The sequence below is a fragment of the Delphinapterus leucas genome, chromosome 15 (assembly GCF_059928025.1).
Source record: "Delphinapterus leucas isolate spDelLeu-1000000601 "Yukka" chromosome 15, BTC_Dleu_Yukka2, whole genome shotgun sequence".
Taxonomy (NCBI): domain Eukaryota; kingdom Metazoa; phylum Chordata; class Mammalia; order Artiodactyla; family Monodontidae; genus Delphinapterus; species Delphinapterus leucas.
The window spans coordinates 55,340,541-55,362,266 of NC_143143.1; the positions used below are offsets into that span (position 1 = coordinate 55,340,541).

General features: G+C 45.4%; 1 protein-coding gene and 1 non-coding gene across 3 annotated transcripts in view; one reads left to right on the forward strand and one right to left on the reverse strand.

Moving 5' to 3' along the window:
• Positions 1 to 857: 857 nt before the first annotated feature.
• Positions 858 to 21,726, reverse strand: part of CDS2 (CDP-diacylglycerol synthase 2) — a 70,276-nt gene continuing 49,407 nt past the window's right edge. For both annotated transcript variants that reach the window (XM_022556522.2, XM_022556523.2), the window contains exons 2-13: positions 21,367 to 21,503; positions 19,985 to 20,081; positions 19,132 to 19,229; positions 16,920 to 17,059; positions 15,164 to 15,222; positions 14,438 to 14,520; positions 12,405 to 12,492; positions 11,827 to 11,895; positions 10,786 to 10,938; positions 9,205 to 9,324; positions 8,663 to 8,766; positions 858 to 8,410 (exon numbers count right to left, since the gene is read on the reverse strand). In XM_022556522.2, the coding sequence (XP_022412230.1) occupies positions 8,278 to 8,410; positions 8,663 to 8,766; positions 9,205 to 9,324; positions 10,786 to 10,938; positions 11,827 to 11,895; positions 12,405 to 12,492; positions 14,438 to 14,520; positions 15,164 to 15,222; positions 16,920 to 17,059; positions 19,132 to 19,229; positions 19,985 to 20,081; positions 21,367 to 21,503 (1,281 nt within the window). In that variant the 3' untranslated portion in view covers positions 858 to 8,277. The remainder of the gene's footprint in view (positions 8,411 to 8,662; positions 8,767 to 9,204; positions 9,325 to 10,785; positions 10,939 to 11,826; positions 11,896 to 12,404; positions 12,493 to 14,437; positions 14,521 to 15,163; positions 15,223 to 16,919; positions 17,060 to 19,131; positions 19,230 to 19,984; positions 20,082 to 21,366; positions 21,504 to 21,726) is intronic.
• TRNAE-CUC (transfer RNA glutamic acid (anticodon CUC)) lies at positions 18,458 to 18,530 on the forward strand. The gene has a single exon. It is a non-coding gene; the product is annotated as a tRNA-Glu (tRNA).

Sequence of the window (21,726 nt, forward strand, 5' to 3'; positions counted from 1 at the left end):
TAGGTCTCCCAGGTCGGGTGCTGCTGACGGTGGGACAGTAAGATGAGCAGGAGTTAGGCAGCCGAGGTGAGCCAGGGAGGGAGAGAGGAGGAATCAGGCAGAGGAAACAGCATGTGCAAAGGCTAGGAGATGAGAGCACCTGGGACAAAGAGGGGACAGCAGGAGTGTGGCTGTGAGAGGGCAGGACCTGAGCGTGGGGTCAGGTCTCAGCAACAAGCCTCAACTAAGGCCACAGGAAGGCGCCAAGCAGAGAAATCTCACCCCAGCTATCGTGTAAGGAATGAATGAGCGGAGGCAACGAGGCTGCATGGAGCCAACTGGCAGTCAGGATGAATCTGAAGAATATTTAGAAAGTAGAATGGGCAGGCCTTGGATACTGATGAGGTCACTCCTAGTAAAGAATTGATGGTGGTGAAAGAACACTGGATTGGGGCAGGTACAGGAGGAGGGCCTGGGTCTGGCCATGCAAAGTCCACACAAAGAGGCCTCACAGGCGCATGAGGGTTAGGAATGTGGACTTGGAAACCGCAGGATTATGGTGACTGAAGCCCTGAGAGTAGGCAAGAACACCCAGGAGAGAGCATTCAGTGGGGAGAAGTGTCTCGAGCAGAATGCTGCCAGCTAAGGGCAGGGCCAGCAGGAGGAGAGATGCTCAGAAAGGCAACTTAGAAGGAGCAGCCAAGGCAAAATGAGGAAAGGTGGAAAGCCAGAGAGCAGGTGAAGGCCAAGGGCAGAGGATGCCTCTAGAAGGAGGGAGTGGTCGGCAGCGCCCTGGGAAGTGATACTGGTTCCATACAGACAACCCCCCACATCTCATACCAAGTCAGCACACCCCCTATCAGATACCACAAATGATGCAGAATTTAACAGATGTTTATTTGTGTAGTAGGAAGATTCAGGTATATAAATAAGGTGAATACTTTCCAATGTACAGTATATCATGATCTGACACTTCATTGAAAAAGAATCAGTTCAATACTGATCAGACAGTGCACAGAGAAAGGTCAGCTGGGGCAAAAACACATGGATTTAGTGAAATGCCAGAGGCAGGGCCAGGACAAACTCGGGGCCAATCTTGGCAGCACAGACACTGCAGTGGGCTACATTTGACTACCTGGCACTCCCCAGTGGGGCCAGGGAAGCCATTTCTATGTTTTGGGGAACCTTGTCACTAAACAGGTCTTCAGAGTGAACAGAACTGAGGAAGTGCCTGACTCACCGAACACCACCAGGCTTCCCAACAATCTTGAACAGAGGGGCCGCTTGTCTCTAACACTTTGGTCTTCCCCTCCTGTTTTGGAAAGTATTAAACACCAATAAAACTTAAAACTTGGTATCAGCATCGACTCCAGAAGAGAATCCACAGTGCATGAGCGTTGAATCCAGGGAGACCTGGATGGGTTTCTGAGCCCAGTTTCTGTTCCCGCACCCACAAGACACTCAGGGCTGGCCTCCGCCAGCTGCAGGACTCATGGCCTCTCCTCTGCCTGCACTCCTCCTGCTGCTGCTCCCATGGCTTCTCAACAGTCCTCTGGCTGGACGACAATAAACCAGTGTATCCTGACACTGCCTTTTGTTCTCTTGGCTCCAAGTCCTTTGGTTATGTTGGCCCTGATGTCTGCTCAGCTCTTTCCCTTTGTAATCAGCTCCCAGACACCCAGCCAGTGTGACATAAGGCAGCAACACAGTGCTGTGTGGCAGCCACACGGTGCTGTGTGTATGGAGGATTCAAATGCAACAGAACACAAAGGACATCCTTATAAAAACAGGTAGGTACATTCTCAACCCCCTTTCTATTCTGGCATTCCCTGGCACAAAGCCAGCAAAACCAGCACATGAAACTAACAGAGGTAAGAAATGGGTGCTCCAGCAGCCGAGGACAGGGACTGCGCTATGGATGATGTCAGCAGAGAATCTCACCTAGGACAGTCACCAGGTGGCTAAACCCAACTAGAGACTCTGAGCACTACATAAGGGTCTCCCGAGACCTGGGAGACCACTGCAGCAGCATCTTCAGCCCAAGGTGCAGAGGGCCCTTGCCCCTGGTTTGGAGCTGTTTTCTCTACAGATAAAAAGCTGCCTGGGTCCATTAGATGCAACGATGAGGGAGGAAGTGCCCGGCCTGGCAAGCATGGGTCCAGAGGAGCGGGAGGCAGGCCCCGGATCAGTCCATCACAGCAGCTGCTCACTAACCCCCCACAACTGTGCTCCTGGCTCCTGTCATAAGCAACTAACTGAAGGGGAGAGACTACCATTTAAACACATGGGCCTTGGGTCTAGTCTTCATTCCCCTTACTCAGGAAACAGCCCACAGTCAAGCCAGTGGTCCTAGGTCATTATTATTCTATTGGCTTGAGAACTTCCGGGATACCCTGTCAACACCATTCCTTCCAAGTGAAGAATGAGCCACCTCAAACACACCCTCCCCAACTCCTCTGTCTGCATTCGGAAAACTAAAAGAAATAGTTTTCATTTTTCATTAATCCGGTGCCTACTCTCCTTTCATTCATGAATCACCGCTGAGATCCTCTGCTAACCTAGAATCCAAGAGAAACACCCTCTATCTATCCCCAAGCGGTCATCTGCGTCCACCCTGTTAACACTTTTAAGAAAGCAAGAAACACAAAGCCCCTGACTTATTATGCGTAAGGACACGAGCGAGAGCTTTAGGCCTTCCCTCTGTACTATCATCTACTACAGAGCAGCTTTCTCTCTCTCCCACTCCTCTTGGGCCCCGCGGTGTCCGCTCACACGGAGGACTGCTGCAGGTCCCTGAGCTGTGTGCACAGAGCACAGTTCTTGGCAGAGGGGGACATGGGGTCCACAGCAATTCACAGATCAGCCCTTACTGCCCAGGAAGTGGAGGCACCACCAGGCAAGAGGAAAGGGCTTCCTTCCCCATGGCAAGTCCAGACCAGGGGCAGCAGGAGGTGAGCAAAACCTCAGGCAAACCATTCCTACCAGGAATGGAGAATTCTGGAACTTGTCCACATCCTCTTTCCTTTCGTCAGGCTGGCTTTCTAAATGAAGTGGGAAGTAACCAGTCGCTGTAGATGGGTAAGGTCTGGACTGATTCTCTCAGAAGGAGGGTGTGGTCACTTTCTAGACTTTGTTAACACCCAGGCTGTGTGCAGGGAAGGGGCAGTGTAGTGGCTGAGAAACAGTCTCCAGCATCACACAACCCTGGGTTCAAATTACCAGCTGGGTTCAATAAAAACAACTACCATTTATTGAGCTTACTATGTGCCAGGCACTGACAAATATTTACATGCATTACCTCATAAAATCCTCACAACAATCCCGTAAGGGAGCTGCTATTATCAGAGACAGCTGGGTTGGAATTGTACCTAGTAACCTGCCCAAACCTAGGGCTATTTGAGCCCAAAGTCTATCTTAACCACTGCACTTTGCCTGTCATGGTACCTCATTTTCCTCATGTATAAAATGGAGATAATACCTGATCAAAGGTTGTTTTCTGGATTAAAAGGGATAATGCATCCTTAGCACTGTGCCTGGCACATATTAAGCACTATTATTGCAATTATTATTAATAAACACACTGCTGGTAACTTAATGACTCGAGAATAAAAAGGAGCCTCATCAGATAGGCATTTGGTAGAAGAGGGGAAGGGGGGCAGGGTTTTCAAAGAGCCAATGGATTTGAAAGCCACTGGCAATAAAATCCTAGACTTCATATATTCTGGCATTCTATTCTCATAAATCATCTACATGTTCTAAAATCCCAACACTTCAGCACCCAAAGTATATCTCCCAAACCACCCTCCCAGCTGAGATCTCTTTGTCTTTGAAACCATGGCATACATACGGACAGGTGAAAGCCTTGCTCTATCAAGAGGCAGCCCCAGGTAAGAACAGCAGCCTCTACCCACCTGAGAGGCCAGGTGAATAAGGTTACTGCCGGTCAATCTGAAAGGGGCGGTGGGGGGGGGGTGGGGGGCAGTGATGGGAGGAACAGAAAGATGGGGCCACCTTCAAATGGAAATAGGCAGTCAGCAGCTGGGACTCCATTCCTGAGAACGAGCCCACCTTCTGCAGGGAATGTGGGTGAACAGAGTTCAGGACCAAGAGGAGGTAGGCCTAGAAGAACCCTTAAATTAGCCTCATTCATCACCACTTGGTCCAAGCCCAGCACCCTATGTAGGTCGTGCCACAAGGGCCCCCACCCAACAAGGGAAAACAAGTTAGGAAGTGGGAGCGGGTAATCTCTTTAAAAAGTGAAAGCTGGGTAATTGCGAGCATGGAAGGTGATCAAGGGAAAAGGAAGTTCGTTTCACCAAGACAAGGACAGAATAACGAGGCTCTGCCCAAGAACCAGACCCTCTCTTCAGGAAGCTGATGGTTTGTTCCAGCCACTCTTTCGGAGCCCCTGCTGACAAGCACAGTGAGAGTCGGCCCATGGTTTGTTGTCTTGCAATGTGTGTGTGACAGTCACCTGGACATCCTTCTGTGGAAGAACAGCACCCTGGGCCTAAGGGAAACTTCCCACCCTGACTGTGGAAAAACAGGAACCCTGGGCCTAAGGGAAACTGCTCCCTCCCCACTCCACCCCTTCCTCAGCACATAATCACAGCGCACAAGAAAGGTGGGCACACATGAGAGTTACTCCCAAAGACAAAAGGCGATGGTGCCTAAGATATCGGTGACACAAGAAGAAGTTTCAGAGGTGCCACATCTAGTACAGTAATGCAAATCTACTTCCTTGGAAACTGACCTTGGGCAGGCTTCTTACTGAGCAAGGCCACTGCTGTCCAGTTTTCCAAGCAATGATGCTCTTTGCCCTGAGTCAGTCACGCACACCCCTGCCCCTGGCAATGTCAGGGATGCTCCTGAGCCTGCCAGGGGCTCACTGACAGTCTGAAGATGTGAACTTAAGGATCCATTCGAATCAGCCTCCAGCTAACTCAGCAACTAGCTCATTCAAATCAAAGGGCCCGTTTAGTCTCCGTTAAAATATATTTTTGGAATCTTCTTATACAATATAAGTTACAGGATAAAAAGCACAGCGGGGAAAAAATAAATACCATAAAATGATTTCAGAGTCTACCTGTGTAAGGCTAAGTTACATTTTGCCCCTTCTGAAAGAGACATTAGTTTCAAACATACATTACAGAATTGTACAACACTAGAAGGAAATACATCTTAAATACAGTTAAACTATACCTACTAAAATGCTCAGAATATGAAACAGGCAAGAAGTAATAAACATAAATAAGGCCCAGGCTGCCTTAGAAGGTTTCACTTTCAGAAGCAAAACATAAATGTGTACTTTTTCGATGCTGAGAGCAACTGAGAGGGTGGCACATGCACGCAAAGGGAAAAGGTGTGGGTGTCCTGCGAGCAGTCACGAGAGCTCGCCAGGGAGGACGCCCAGGCCCAGCTCCTGCAGATGCTCCCTGGTTTCTTTTTCCATCAGCTCCTTATGTCACCAGGTAGGAGCTAACAGCAACTTAAGCTCTAAACATGGCACACAGGTCGGGCCTCCTGAGCTTGCCGGAAGGAATACTGCGCTTTCCCAAAGGTGAGGAGGCCCGGGGATGATAAGTCCTTGTCCTGCTGGTGAGCACAACCACCACGTGACCCTGGGGAAGCGCCCCCCGGCCCTCGGCTTCCTCATCAGCAAAGGGCTCATGCCTCCGACCTGAGGTACCTCAGAAGGCTGCTGTGAGAATGTACAGGATTCAAATCGGAAAACAAAACAAAAATCTCTACAACAGGACTGCACAATACGTATGAACACAAAATCAAATGGGAAACATAAAACCATGCATGGGAGTTAGAAGCTAAATCCACGACAAGGGAGGGCACACAATTTGTCACATTTTATTTCTCACAAAAAAAAATGGATCTGAAGCAAGTTATGCCACTCATTAATATCTGCACAGCTGTGTGTTACAAGTCTCTGGAAACTTGTCTATTTGGTGAAAGATTTTCAATAAATGGGAGAAAGAAAAACAATGTGCTATATAGACACAAGGTGGCATCAGTCTCCTGGCTACTGACTATGAAATTCCCCTATTTCACCAGAAAGCAGGAAGGGAATCAAAAGAAAACAAAATCCCAGCTGACCCTCGGGCTTTCTTGATGGCAGCTCTGTTGAGCTTCCAGCTGCCATTTCCCAGGACCCCCATCAGCAGCCATGTCCACAGGAATGTGCCAGGCTCCCTGATCCCAAAGGAAGACCTATTCAAAGGTGGCTCTCTGCTGCCGAGTCCCAGCTGAGACTCCCTGCACCCAAGGATCCACCATCTGCCCACAGCAGGGCACCACGAGACAAATGTGGCGCCATTCCATCTCTGGTTTGGGGAACCAAGTTCATTCTGCAATCAGAAAACTAGATTCATTACTAATCACCTCCACTTTTTAAGATTTATTGCTGAGGACAAGCATTTTAAGGACAAGTTATTTAGAAAAGGCCTGTAAGTACTTGCTTTTTGGGTGCCCAGGACATGACTCAATACCTGCAGCAGCCTCTGGTTACATGTACTTGTTCAGCCAGAATCATGGAATATGGGAATTACAAGACAGCTCAGAAAATGAGGACCCACAGAGTGATGTGTCTGTCCTACCTAGAGTCACAGCCAGCACTAAAACCCCATGCAAAAACACATTTTGTTTTTAAGGGGGCCTTGGACCTGAAAAAGAAAAGCCATGTAATGAACTGGAAATAAAAGTTCAGAAGAAAGAAGCTGTTGCACGTGGAAGGTCACACAGCGACTGTGAGCTGAGACATCAAGAGGGGTCTGGTCCGTGCTGGACGCTTTAGTGATCTGGGCTGGCTGTGAGCATCCACGGATGCAGTGAGGCTGAGATAAACAGAAATAAAGCAAAGCAGCACCAGCCCAAGGTGCTGAAGCAAGCTGTTACACCCCCATTTGGCAATGAGAACCAATATGGCACAGAATAATGGAACACACTTGGCCACCAAGCTCTCCCCTTGCTTATTGTCCTGACAAAGAACATATATTCCAAAAGTCAACCTCACTCCTCTACTTAAAAGGAAACAATAAATAAGTCACAGTTGAAAAGAAAAACGGTCCCCCTGTAAAATATAAACTACATTTAAACTGGTCACATTATACAACAAGTGTGCATTTAATCTTCAGAAGCTTCAAACCTCTAATTGGGTTGGGTTATGCAGAGTTGTAAGCAGGACTTTGTGGTTTCAGTGAAGAAGTCATGGTACAATTGAAATCACTGTAAGAAATAAGTGATTTTTAACACACACACAGGTACACACTTGCCTTAAGAGTTATACATATATATATTATATATATAATATACACACACACACACACACACACAACACAGCAGCTACGTGGGTGGTCAGCAAGGCCAAGGGCATGGGCATGTGAAAGAGAAGCCCTCTGCTCCCTGTCAAATGGGAAGCCCCCAGAAGGGATTCAGCAGCAACAAGTCTACAGCACAAACGTGAACGACATCATCCCTGAAAAGACCCAGTTAACCGACTGCCCTATAGGAGCCACTTGAGCCTAAATTGTGGGAAAAGGCCCAATTACAGTATATCCTACTGCATACACTTGAAATAGTACAGTGTGGCTTTTCTCCAGACTATTATAATTTTTCATGCTTTCTGAAAAAAATAAAAACTGAAACCTTCTTTCAGTCTGTGATGAAGCGAGGTGAACCCATATCATAAAGCAGAGCTCATACTCCACAGGATTTGTGAACAGAATGCCTATCTGATTAACAAGTCTTCATCCCTCCAGCCTCAGGAGGCAGCACTCCTGTAGCTCCAAGGCAGGGATTACTGAGAAGCCCAGGGAAAGCACTCCAGTAGTAAAGACATCCAAGCTGTGCATCTCTTCCCTGCCGGGGGTCAGCTACAAAAAGAGCTTGGGGTGGGGGGGTGGCTAAACTGGACGAACACAGATGAATGACCACTCTGATCAAGCCCAGATATGGAAGCTCCAGCTTGGGAGCTAGAAGCACCAAGCAGGTGCTTCAGAGCTGGGCAACACTGTCTTCCAGGTTGTTAAAAACTTCGGTTTTAAAAACCCAAATGGTTTTACCACCATGACCTCTTTCCAACTCAAAGCTGTAGGTTACTTACAACCCAAATCATAAGCACATAGACTGTACACACAGATTTTTTTTTTTTAAATCCACAAATAAAAAACACTGTAAAAAAAAAAAAAAAGACAGTGAGTTGAAGTCTTGTCTTTGTCCAGCTGGGCTTGCCCTGGAGCCCTGCCCCTCACTCAGCCCTGTTCCTGCTCTCCTGGCCCTCGGTGGTCCCTATTCGTCCTCTGTGGCAGCTGTCAGCATCCCCTTGTCAGTCAGGTGAGATTTGAGCATGTTGAAGATGTGGAGCTGCTGATCTGGCCTCAAGGTCAGGAACTGCTGAACCAGCTTACTCGGGTTAGGGCCCCTGGAAGAGGATGAAGAAACAGCACTGAGCAAAGCAGCGGCCAAGCAACTTCGAGGGCCTGATTATTTAAGTAGCTGTTCCCTCTCTGGATTCTCTACTAATGGAGGGTAAGGGTCCTCAGGGAATCCATAACGAACAGCAACTGAAAACTGCATTCACACTTGGTTTTTTTCACTCAAACTGAGTAGCTAGAATTCTAGAATTTCACCACTTAAAGTCCACTAAGTTGGTTCAGATGGAAAGGTACTATACCTGATAAAACTGGCAATATACACATTGACAAAGGTGGCCATCAGATACTGGCAGTCAAAGCGATCCATGATGCCTCCATGGCCAGGAATGGTATTGGCAAAGTCCTGTTAGAGGAGGGGAAGGACTGATGAGCCTGGCCTCAGCCAAGTCAAAGCCTGGTTTATGGTCCCACCTCAATGTCCAGCTACTGTAACTGAATAGCTGAGGGCAACAGAAAGTGAAAGGTATTGATTCAAATGCTGAAGCTATAATAGTACACAATCTTATTAAATTACAAAATGTTTCTTTTGAAGAAAGAATATATTAACAAATATACTGAAAATCCAACCGCTGAATTTTCTTAGAAACAATGTATCTTCCTTTAACCTACTTAAATTCCATGCATGGGTGAAGAAGAGCACACATTAATAATCAGAGTTCATAGCTTGGTATTTTGAAGGGGGTGGTGGCTGATGAAGTGGGACAGGAGGAGGAAGGCAGAAGACGGGTGAAAAGGGGCCCAGCTAGGAGACAATGAGGGGAAAAGAAAAGCGTTTTCCTACTTTGATTTTAAAGGCTCGCTTGAATCCACTAGCGAAGAACCCTCCAAAGGGGCCAATGAGTGAAGCAAAAGTGGAGAGGGCAATGCTGTGAATCTGGAAGGGGTACATCCGGACTGTTTTCTGAAAAGAATAAATGAAGTCAGTTGAGATGCCTGCAAGCCCAGGCTTATTACTTGTTAACATTAAAAAACAAACAAACAACAGCAACAACAAAACCACCTCTTTATGAAACTATTTCTCTCCCCCCACCCCAAAATAATTTAGGAAAAAGACTGGTTTGGGGGTTTTTGTTTGTTTTTGGTAAATCTCTAATATATGGCTTAATAGAGGACATTAAGGTACTACGCGTTCAGTCTACAGCAATATGATGTTTTGGTTGAAGTGTATGAAGAAAATCTAGCCCTACAAGGATACATTGTTGAAAAAAGGAAGAGTATTTTAGCACCGTCTTTTCAGATAATTATGGGTATTCTTCTCTGATACTACACCAGAACTTGAGCGGTAGTTTTCTAAAAATTTGGTGCAATGTGGAATCTGAAAGCCTATCAATGACCATTTGAATGGATCGTTTACCCGTGCATGACTGTGTAACACTATGCACTGGCCATTTCAAAAATACTGGTTCACTGAGTTACACAGATCTTTCAAATGTAGACAAATTTTGCCATACAATGTCAAAACGTCATATGTTAAAATCACCACAGATCCCTCAGAAAAGCCTTTAAGTATTAAGAAGCTGTCAAACTTACAGTGGCAGGTATACACTTTCCAAAACTCTAATTTGTACTTGAAAGCCAAATTTTATCATTGGTAACAACTACTGTCAGTTGTTTTCTTGAAGTGACAGACTCACTTTGTTTCTTTTCAAGAAAAATGTCTGCCAAAAATCCAAATCTGAAAAATTATAGTTTGCCGGTTCTTTTCAAGTAAAAATTATGTCCCCATAAAAAAGCCGCTAGTTCAGCTCATAACTCAAGCAGGTGCACACGCAGTCTTCCTTTAGGTGAGCACTGTCCTGCAGCATTTAGCAGGAGCATTTTATGTATAATTTCCATTTCGGTACCAGAGCATTAGAAAGGTGTGTATTCAAGGGTCAAGATTTAATAAAATTAATAATTTTACTATCTCATCAAAGACATTCTTAAAGTGAGCTGGCTGAGTCTTCCTGTGAGTATGTGGCATAATGAATTCAATGACAGTCCAGTTTAGTGCCACTGCCTTCACTCATGCTAAGGTGCCAGCACTGCTTTTGCACCATCATGGCAAATGTTGACAAAGTGAAAAAGTGAAACTTTCTTCATTATGTTATGAAGAAAGTACAGACCCCCTGAGAGGACCTCAGGGTGCCCCAGGATCCAAAAGCACACTTTCAGAATCCTGGTCTTAATGATTTGAAGCGGGAGGAAATGTCTCCTGTCTTCACCCTGAACTGACTTGAGCAATTCTCCAACCTGGGGCTTACAAGCTTTGGGGAGGGAGGAAGCTAGTTGTTTTTGAGGGAAGGCAGTGGTGGAGAGGGGGCTCTCTCTTTGTAGTCACTATCCAGCCAAGGATCATTCGCCCCATGTGAGTGGCACATACCCAGCCAATGACCGACTGGATCACCCCAGGAATGTTGTACTCCTGCAGACGAAACAGGTCCGAGGGCTCACAGTCCACAGTGAAGCTGTTGGTATCATTGTTGTACTCCACGGGGCAGACAAAGCATCTGTACCCCGACATCACATAGGACAGCTGAGGGTGAGAACAGACAGACTAAGGAGACAAGTTCCAGCCATCTTGCCTGGGCAGCACGTGCCTGGTTCAGCCAAGTCCCTCACAGTGCCTAGCACCCTAAGTGCAAGCTATGCACTAAATCAGAGGTTCATATTTCACGATATGTGTATTTTACCTGTATCTGGAGAAAAAAAAATGGAAAAGAGGCTGATGGCCCACTGAGGCTTCAATGTACTTGCTCCAACAACCAGGCCCTGAATAAATCCAGGAAAGACCTGAGGGAATTTGGGCAAAGAACTACAAGAAGTTTCACCCATTTGGAGGAGCGACGGTCCATTTTTCTCAGGATCCCTTAATTCAAAATGGCAGGTGGTGAGGGGAGTGGTATAGTGAGAGGGAGACAACCAGGAGGAGAGAAGGCTGAAGAGCACTAAGTAGGGGGTCAGCCCTGAAGGGCAGCTGGACAACTCTGAAAAGGGGAGAGACAGGCCTGAGGGTCAGAAGCAGCGAATGGTGCTCTAGAAAGGGCTGGGAGATCATTCCTCTCCAGGAAAGACACACACAGGAGAAAATCTGGGTTAGAATGGCATATCCCACCTCACCTCTTACTCTCAGGCAAAATATCAATTGCCTGGACAAGAATGCCATCTCCTGAGTGTTGCCAGGCCTCAGACTGAGAGGAGTACAAGGTGTGCACGGCACCCACTCCTCTACTGCTTAAAGACTGGCAGATAAAGGACAGCTGGCATTGCCCATGCCATGTTCATGCCCCGCTACAGGGCAAGGTTGCCATTCAGCAGGACAGAGTCCTTGGCCTCGGGGGACATGCTCACTAGCCGTGGATGGGCTTTGAAGGTGGGTGGGAGGCCTCTGCCCATCCCCCACCCAACTGGGAGCACCACCTACCAGAAGGCCAAATACCACAGTAGCAAAGCAGCCCCCGATGAAGCCTTCCCAGGTCTTCTTCGGGGACAGCTGTGGACAGAGAGCAAGTTCTTTAAAAAAGGCATTTTGATAACTCTAGCTTTGGGAATAATGATTAACTGTTAAAAGTCTTTCTACTATTAAAAAAACTCATTCAATTAAACCACCTCACCTTCTAAAGTACCCCATGCTTGGTTTCCTTGTTCCCTGTCTGATAGCCCTCAGTTTCCTTTCTGTTTCAATTGGCCAAATAATTTAATTATATTATAAAACAGCAAACTATTTAAATGATAACACTCAAATTCAGATCAAAGCCACAAAAGTGTGCCTACACCGTCTATAAAAATATTTTCCCTATTAGCTCTTTTTTTTCCTATGAGTAGTTGTCAAGTCTTCCTCTGGCTTTTCTCTTGAAGCTAATTTATTACTAGCCTTTCATCAGGATGACATAAAGATGTACACACCAGCTAGATCTCTTCTGTCTCCCAAGCTGATCTACTCATATTGAAAGCACCACCCTCCCCTCACGGTGATGGTCCATGTTAGGGTGATCCACTTACCTTGATGAGTGGGGTTCGACCAAAGAAGAAGCCAAACATATAGGCCATGATGTCATTACAGATCACACAAGAAATGGGGACAATGAACCTAGGAAATAAACCAAAGTAAGAATCAACACTACCAACATGATAATACCTCAGAAGTCCACAAAACAATGCCATTCATAAATTTCAGTACCAGAATAACCCATATAGTACTTATTAACCATTAAGGAATAAGTTTAAAAGAAATAAAATGCCACATAAGCCATACCTAGTACCCAGCACATAGCAGGATTCAAATGTTTACTGAATGACTACTGAATAAATGGAGGTGGTATCCTATAAAATGTCATTTGTTCTTTTTTCACTTTAAAAATTTAAAGTGTAAAGAAAAGAAAAAATAAAAAGTTGCCTTGTTTCCCCTATCCCTATCTCCATTCTCCAAAATAACTACTTTTAAACATTTCTGACTTTTCTTCTTCTAGTAGTTACCTCCATAATCCTAAGTAATACATTTATTATCTATTTCATAATTTTTTTTTTTTTTTTACTGTTTATTACTAGCTCTAGTGAGCCCAACTTTTCCCCAGGACTACACTGAGAGCAAGACCAAGTACATATAGCCAGATTTCTTCTCTGCCTCCCTCTGCTGGTCTGGTCATCCCCACCATGAAAAAAAAGGGACAGTTTCCAAACTTGTACCATCTCTCTCTTCTCACTTTCTGCTCTCTGACAGTCACTTTTTTCAAATTTCCTCTATTACAGTTTAACATAACATACAAAAATCCTAGCCCTTCAACTACAGGCAATATTTTCTGACTTCCTGCTTGTTAAGGTAGGGATTTAGAGCACCTGTATCCACCCAACCACCCATAGTATTTACTTTGTTGAGGCTTCTAGCAACATTCTCTGCTCTACACCTATAATTAAGTCTTGACGGTTCAGTCTAAAAACCAATAACTAGAGATTTTAATATGATTCACTCTAGAGCCAAGTGGTATGTCTAGCCCTGAAGATGAGAACTTAGCATGAGCCCCTCTTTAGAATTACTTAACAACACTCTGAAAGAGAGGGAGAGTACATCTCCTCAGGCCATTATCATTATTTTAAACATAATAATGCCATAAGGCGAACATTTAGATGAGCTAGTCTCTGTTCTAAGCACTTTACATATTTTTACTAATTTATTCCTCAGGCAGTGGGTATTACTGTACCTTCACCCTGAGAACAGGAAACAGAGGCACAGTTTGGGATCTTAATCACAGTACTTTAGCTCCTCATATACACGAGGATATGCCTTCACATTTTCACTAAAAGCATAGCTTCTTCAGTCAGCCTACTGATTTCTATCAATGGTGACAGATTTCCTGCTGAAACCATTGCATTTGTGGAATAAAATCTACTAAGTATATCATTCTTTTGACACATTGCCAGATTCCATTCGCTAATAGTTTATTTAGAATAGTATATCTATAATCATAAAAGAAATCAGTTTATCATTCTTGTTTCTCCCTCCCTATGCTTTTATCAGCTTTAATATTAAGGGGTGGATAAAACTCAGCTGCTATCATTGGTCATTCTTTCCAGGTGTGGATTCTTATGCAATTTTCAAAGTTCTTTTATAGTTACTGATCTATTCAAGTTTTCTTCTTCGTGATTTTTACTCGGTGACCTCTTGTCAGGAAATCATGATTTTTTCTTCTAGATTTTCAAATTTGTTGCCATATAGTTGCACTGCCTTTGATTCTTTAAATATCCCTACACCTGTTAGTCTAGAACAGTGGTTCTCAAAGTGTAGGTCCCAACCAGCAGCATCAGCATCACCTGGGAATGTACCAGAAATTCAAGTTCTCAGGCCCCACCCCATAGCTACTGAAGCAGAAACTCAGGAGTGGGGGTGCCCAGCAACCTGTGCTGCAACTAGGCCTGCAAGGGATTCTGATGTAGCTCAGGTGAGAACCTCTGGTTTAGACAGTTCATCAGAGTTTCTCAGCCCACCTATATGGAAACATCCACAAAATAAAAGGAAAACCCCCCCCAACATCACTCACCAGATCATTCCTTCAAACAGGTTGTGGATAACAAGATGTGACTGGGTTACAACAATCAGTAATGTTACATGGGTCCAGCCAAACTGCAAAAGAAGATAAAGGATAAACTTTACCTAACAGTTTAGCTTGAAAGGAACTTCAAATAACCGTTAATACCAAATAGAAAATTGGTTAGAAACAGGTAGGAAAGACATCTGCTTCTGTACCTGCCTTACAGGAAGTTAAAAAGGTATAGAACAGGCCTCTGGGAAGAACTATGCTCCCCAGCTACAGTTGCCATCAAAAGGAGGGCCCATATGGCCCATTAGTTAGTCCTTCTACGCTCCAAAAGCCTGGGTACTTCTCATTTTCTTAGTAAGTATTTATCGAGTGCTTAGGACACTCAGAGAGGGGATGTTTTTAGGTTGAGGGAGTGATATAGCAGGCAGGATATCTATGGGCAATGCCTAAAGCTTCACCTTGAGCCTTACCTGGAGGCCACCCTCAGGTCCAGAGGGCAAAGACTACTTAGGGTGTAAATTACATAACAGCGATTGGGTCTAGGTGGATAAAGAGCCACCAAACTTCACTAGGGATGCCTCCTTCATCCTCTAGGTTCCAGATGAATAAACACAGACTGCATTCCAGGGTTTTGATTTATCACTGAAAGGATGAGAGGCCTGTGGAGTTTCCACAGAATTTCACTTATGCCAAGAATTTGGACACTGACGCGCATATTTCCCTTACCATGTAGAACTGCAGTCGATAATGCTTCTTGACCAGACTCAGAACAAACATGCAGAATCCTAGTTTGAGGAAGAGGAGGAGAAAGGGCAAAATGAATCACATTCTGCATCTGTCTTTGTCCTAGTCATTTCCTTTAGCTGTGTTAAGCAGTCCTTTGCTAATTTCCTGGCAGCAGTTAACCAACCAGGGCACAAATTCAAAGCCCAAGGGAATAAAACCAGATAAGCAGTCAGGAGGAAAAAATGACTCCTTCAAGACAATTAAAGGAAGGCAATATTTTAAAATCTTGCAGACTACACTCAACTTAGGACACCGTTCACCAGATAGAAATGTTTTGATCCTAGAGCAGGGGCCGACAACAGTCAGGCCAGCTGCCTGTTTTTATAAACAAACTTTTATTAGAACACAACCATACCTATCTGTTTACATATTGTCCAGGGTTCCTTTTGTGCTACAATGGCAGAAATGAGGAGCTGCAACAGAGACCCTATAGCCCCCAAAGCCTATAATATTTATTATCTGGACCTTTTAAGAAAAAGTTTGCCAACCTCTGTCCTAAAGAACAGGCAGAAGGGGGATCCACCCGGTATGGGGCCAAGGCCATCCTTGCATCTCTCTCCTACTGACCCATATGACCGAACTCTCCAGGAAGGAAAGGGATTTTACCCATAAGTGTGCTGAGTCCCTCAAAAGCAGCCCTGCCCAGAAGAGAGCACATCACTATTCAAGACCCCTGGCCTCCCTTTGTGGGGCTGCTCCCAGGCTCTGAGGCATGCTGTCTATCCTCAACACAGCAAACCTCTCAGAAGTGGACTTCATATTTTAATAGCCAGGTGTCTTTCACGGAGCCGAGTATTGCCATCAAGCTAATGAACAACAGGTAAGACTGAAACTTATTAGGTCAGAACAAATTTCTCATATGCCTCAAACTGGCTTTTAGGGTAACTATGAAGAACACATTACTAGCATTACTGTACAGTCTTAACTGAGTTTAGATTGACAGAGCACTTTACTGTTTGTCAAGTTGCAATGTATCTGTTCAAATCCTCACAGTAATGCTCCTGTTTTAGCTTTAGATTACAGAAGAGCTAACTGAGATTCAAAGAGTAAGCTCCTGGCTCCTTTGAAGTCACAGGTCTTTTTAAACCCAATCAATAAAATTTTAAACCCAATCAATAAAATTTCTAATATACTGCAATGTCCCTTTTTTTAAAATTAATTTTTATTGGAGTATAGTTGATTTACAATGTGTGTTAGTTTCTGCTGTACAGCAAAGTGAATCCACTCTTTTTTAGATGCTATTCCCATATAGGTCATTACAGAGAACTGAATAGAGTTCCCTGTGCTATATATACAGCAGGTTCTTGTTAGTTATCTATTTTATATATAGTAGTGTATATGTCAATGCAATGTCCCTTTTTATATACAAGTTCCTGGGTGGTTTTTGTTTCAGTCACGCTGCAGAATCTCTGCCAAGAGGACAGTCAGGACAAGACCATGCTATGCAGTCCTCCAACAGAGGCTGGAACACAAGGACAGGTGGCATAAACTCAGCCTCCACAACCACACAAGCCCCTTGGTCTCATTTCTCTTAGTAAAGAGCTGCTACAGCTCACGTAAGGCAGAATCCTTAGCTCTGCTCCCCTAAGTGGTCAGAGTTAATGTCATCAAAACCTTACATTGACCAAGAAATGCCCCAACTCAGCAGACATGCAAAAACAAGACATACACAACTGGTGAGCTGCTTGACTCATACCTGTTAGATAGAGAGTAAAGGAAATGAATCGGTGGTATTTGCTGAGAATCCGCAAAGGTTCCTCTCTCTGGACCAGAGTGAAGAAGTAATCTGTCACTGTTTCGCCATAGAAGAAATAATTTACACACAGTAGAAAGTACCTGTAAGAGAATACAGGTCACTGCCAAGGGGAGCACATGTGGCCTCTCCTTTAAAGCGAGGCTGTTAGAAAGCTTCGAGGACCAGAGGTCCACCTGACCCCCAAGACCCCCGGGGGCAGCTCACACAGGGACAAGTAGATCACCATTCCCTGTTCTCTGGTGACACTGCAGGTGAGACGTTTATCTAGAAATTTGTGGCTTTCATTCACTCTCCATTTATCATAAACTTGGGACTCAAGTTTTTGCCCCTTCTGTAGCATTACCAGGCCTAACTTAACACTCAAACTGTAAGACAACCCTCTGAAAGGCACCTCATCCTGCCTCCGCAGCCTTACATCCACTCTTCCTGACACAAACCTTGCACATCTATCAAAATGGACTTCTCTGGCTTTGCCACCTGCCTGCTTGGTTCCCTTCTTTTCCCTGCCTGGAACATCCTCTTCACTTACCCAGTTTATCACTCGTTGCTCAAATACCATTTTCTTCATAAAAACCTTGCATGACCTAACATGATATCTGCCTCCCCTGCATTTATTTCTATAGTACAAAGTATTTGCTCCTTCCACCAAGCAATTAATTATGCTTCAGACTGTCTTCCTCTCTGATGCCTGGCTTTGACACACAAACCTTTCACTAGCACTAACTCTTCATCTGTTTATAACCTCTCTCCTCTACTGGAAGGAGCTCTGAGGAGGGAGAAGACATGGCTCATATACCTTTGCGGCCTCACTGGTGTTTCTGAGTATGGGAACCAGCAGCCCCACTCTAAACACTCAACAAGGATCCAGACAAAGAAGAGAGGGGAGAGCTTCTCTCTTCCATTTTTTCTTTTTTTTTTTTTTTTAATTGTGGAAGTTCAAGAACTCCCATACTGGGTTTGTTTTCTGTTATGTGAAAAACACTTCCTTTGTACAGTGACCACAGTCAGGGGTCAGACATCCTGAGTATGTTAACAAAATTCATAACATTGCTTTCCAGCTATAGAAGACCCACAAGAGAGACCTACATCTTAACCCAGGTGGCAAGCACAGGCCCTGTGGAGACTGCGAGGCAGCTTGTGCTGCTGGATGACGAGGAAGCATCTCTCAGAGGATGTGTCCAGGCCAAGTCCGAGCACATCAACTCCCTTGGCCATAACCAAGTTGCCGGGGCCCAAAACACTACTCTCTGGCCTGGTAAGTAATGAAATCAATGCCCGAGACCCAGCACAGCAGGGTGAGAAGAATCTATATTTGCCCGAAGTCTTCTCAGGACTACACAGTACTCTGCTCACATGTCACCACCTGAGAAGAGTGTGGTCAATACAGCAGCAAGTTTCAGGTCAGGAAGGGGTCTCGGACATCATCCGCACTATAGGTTTTGATCCTGTTTTTGCTTCAAGACAGCCAAGCCCGGAATTCCCTGGTGGTCCAGCGGTTAGGACTCTGCGCTCTCACTGCCGAGGGCCCAGGTTCAATCCCTGGTCAGGGAACTAAGATCTTGCATGTAGCGTGGCGTGGCCAAAAAAAAATAAAAGCCAAGCCCCTTCCTAGGAGGAGAAAGCAGAGTTCCTCTGAGGAGCCCCGATCCCCTGCACTCAGTCTCACTCCTGCTCACTGGCACCCAAGGAGCCTCCGAGGAACTAGGGCTCCAAAACCACAGTTTGAAAAGCACTGACTAGGTCTCAACCATCTGTTTTAAGGATGAGGAAGTCAACTTCCAGAGATAGCAACACCAGCACTGACAACTCCCAGATGATTCTTGTGGGATGCTGAGATACTAGAGCATGAAAAATGTACTGATATAGAAAAGGGGGGCCATTGTGCAGAGTCTAAGGAATCCAAATACTGATGCAAACACAGTCACAGATGCAGCTGGTCTGGTTTCTTCTGAGGAAGAGTCCAGACTCTGGGTAACTACTCAAACGCTCCTCACAGGCCAACTATACAGTCGGGCCTATGCAATACTTGGGTCTCAAAGGCGCTGTGAAGGTCCATGGTCATCACAGCCTCCCTCCCACCATGATTGTAAATACCTACCACAAAACACTTGTCCAAATCTGTTAAGGGTTTCTGTGGGGCTAAAGAGCTTACCAGCTGAGGGTTCTGAACCAGGGCAGGTCATAGGAGTGGTAGACATTGTAGCCAATAGTGATAATCTCATGGAAACACTTAATCTGAACACACATCACCTGCAGGACACAAAAGAATTAGAACACTTGTCAACTCCCCAATTCTTATGATCTTTGGAAACAGAAACCAACAGGTCATGGGCCTTCAAGAAAAACCACTATATTTAAGAACAATGTCGGTCCTTCAGTGATTCCACTCTCCTCCTTTCTCTCTCACACCACCCCACAGGGTAGTGAGGCCCTTTAAGTCACACAGAGTAGATGCAATTTCTCACAATAAATATATGCTTCTGAAACTTCAATTAACTTTTTATTGTAGAACACCCCCCACCTCGGGACTCAGTATCTTCCACTCTTGACTTTGAATAGAAATACATACTTGAAAAGTCCCAACTGCTCTGCTCAGCACTCATCTGTTAGTCATCTGACCCTGTCCATGACAGTGGGAAGACTAACAGCAAAGTACTGTGGACTGGGGTTTCTTAACAAAAAAGTCCTAAAACCTAGGAGGGAGACTCCAGGAAAACAAGAAACAAAACCAAGAGTCACACGGAATCGTAGCCAGGGTCCCAGTTTGATCAAAGAGCTGAAGTAATAAAATCAAATTTTAAAGTGATCCTGAATTCACACACAAATGGCCCTCCAGTTGGCCGCTGGAAGGTGAGAAATCACAGCTATTCTAAGGCAGATGTGGTCTGAAGAGCCTGGACCCCAAGTGATTCCCAGAACCAACCCAACACCTGGCACTTAAAATGACCAGTCCTGTAGGGAAAAGTGAAGGCAAAACTATAAAACAGCATATAAATGGCACTTACAATCATCATTAAAACCATTGGTCCAAGGTAAATGATGATGAAGAAAAATGCAATCATGGCCAAAGTCAAGATGCCTCTCACCCACCAGTTCTTCCATCTAAGTTAGAGAGGAGGGGAAGGAGAAAACATGTCAGGGGCCCAGAAAGAACTGAGGCACAAACCCAAGGGGGATGGTTCTTCCTGGGTTGAGAGGGCCCTGAGGTCCATCCTTTCCAGGAGTATGTCCTTCACCTTGACAGAGGCAGTAGCCCAGTAGCCACATGCTGGGAGGAGCAGAGCCGCCAGAGCCATCACATCATCCACGCTAAACTCAGCAAGTCCTCCAAGGTCCACAGAAAAACACACCCAGCTTGTGTCTTAACGAAGGAATCAGGCAAAAAACCCGAGGGAACAATGCCCTCTACTTCTGTATCTACTTGGACGGCTTCTATGGGCTTGTCTATCTGAGGAAAAAACTATGAACATTTTTCCTGCAGCAGAATCCTACATTGCTCTGACCCTGCATTGCTATGGCGATAACAGTATCAAACACAGTGGTAATAATAGCTATCATATGTATGTATCTGGCACTTCTATAAGGACTTCACATGTATTAATTGATTCAACCCTCAACACTACTAGCTTTTACAACAGATGAAGAAAGGGGTGCACAGTTCATACACCTGTGAAGTGTTTAAGCTGAGATTTGAATCCTGGGAGTCTGGCTCCAGGACCCATGCCCTTAACCACTGCACAATACAGCCTTTCAAAGGGACAAATGTGTGGGAGGCATGCCCAGGAACACTCTTAGATAATGTTTTGGGGTCTTATAGTTTGCCTTTTTAATCTGCCCATGCAGCTGGTATCGGAAGGACTAGAATCTCAAGGGACCAAAATTTTAACCCTGAATTCACCGAAGTTGAGATGTTTCTCAATTCTTATAGGAAAATTCAAGGAATGTCCACAATGTGTATGTGTGTGAGAGAGGGAAAACTGAACTCTTAACTAGAAACTTGGGCTCCTCAGTGTAAAGCAACCTGCCCATTAGTCACAAACCCCAAGGATCATTCATCTTCACATGCTGTGTCAGTGACCACCCCCATGTCCACTCGCTCCTCCTCCTTAGACAGCACCTCCCAGACAGCCTAGAGCACCCTTCAAGGCCAGATCCACCCAGGCGGCGCTCGTAGTCACTGTTAAACACTAGATGATACTCAATGGAGCCCTAGGCAAAGGCAGGGGAGACTGTGGCCAATGAAAGCGGGCAGGTCTGCAACCTCACATTCTAACAGATGTGGGCTCCTGCTACAACACTGTGGGCTCTCTAAGGGCTTCGGGTCTTCCATGGCACTTGGAGACAGTGCAAGACCCCAGCAAGCACTTGCATCATTAAGCCAAGCTACCTTGAAGACAAGTTGGAAAGGGCCCTGTTGAGGACCTCTGGGGTATCGTCTACAGAGGTTGGTAGGGTGACAGCTTCCACTCGGCTCTCACTGTCCGATGCAGTCTCTCCATCTGCCTTTGCTTCTGCCTCCGACTCCTACATAGCAGAAAAACAGAAGAGGAAAAGGTCACAAGCGCTGAGTAGGATACTGGGTGTAGACATCCAAAAAGACCCATCCACCTTTGAGAACCCCTCTCCATCAACACCTAAGTCACACAGGGAGCAGCCCCTGCTCTGCCACAAGCTATGGATACTGAGAACCACCAAGACAGCCCAGGCTCTCTCGGGGAAAGCTGGGTGTTCAGGCTATTGCCCCCCG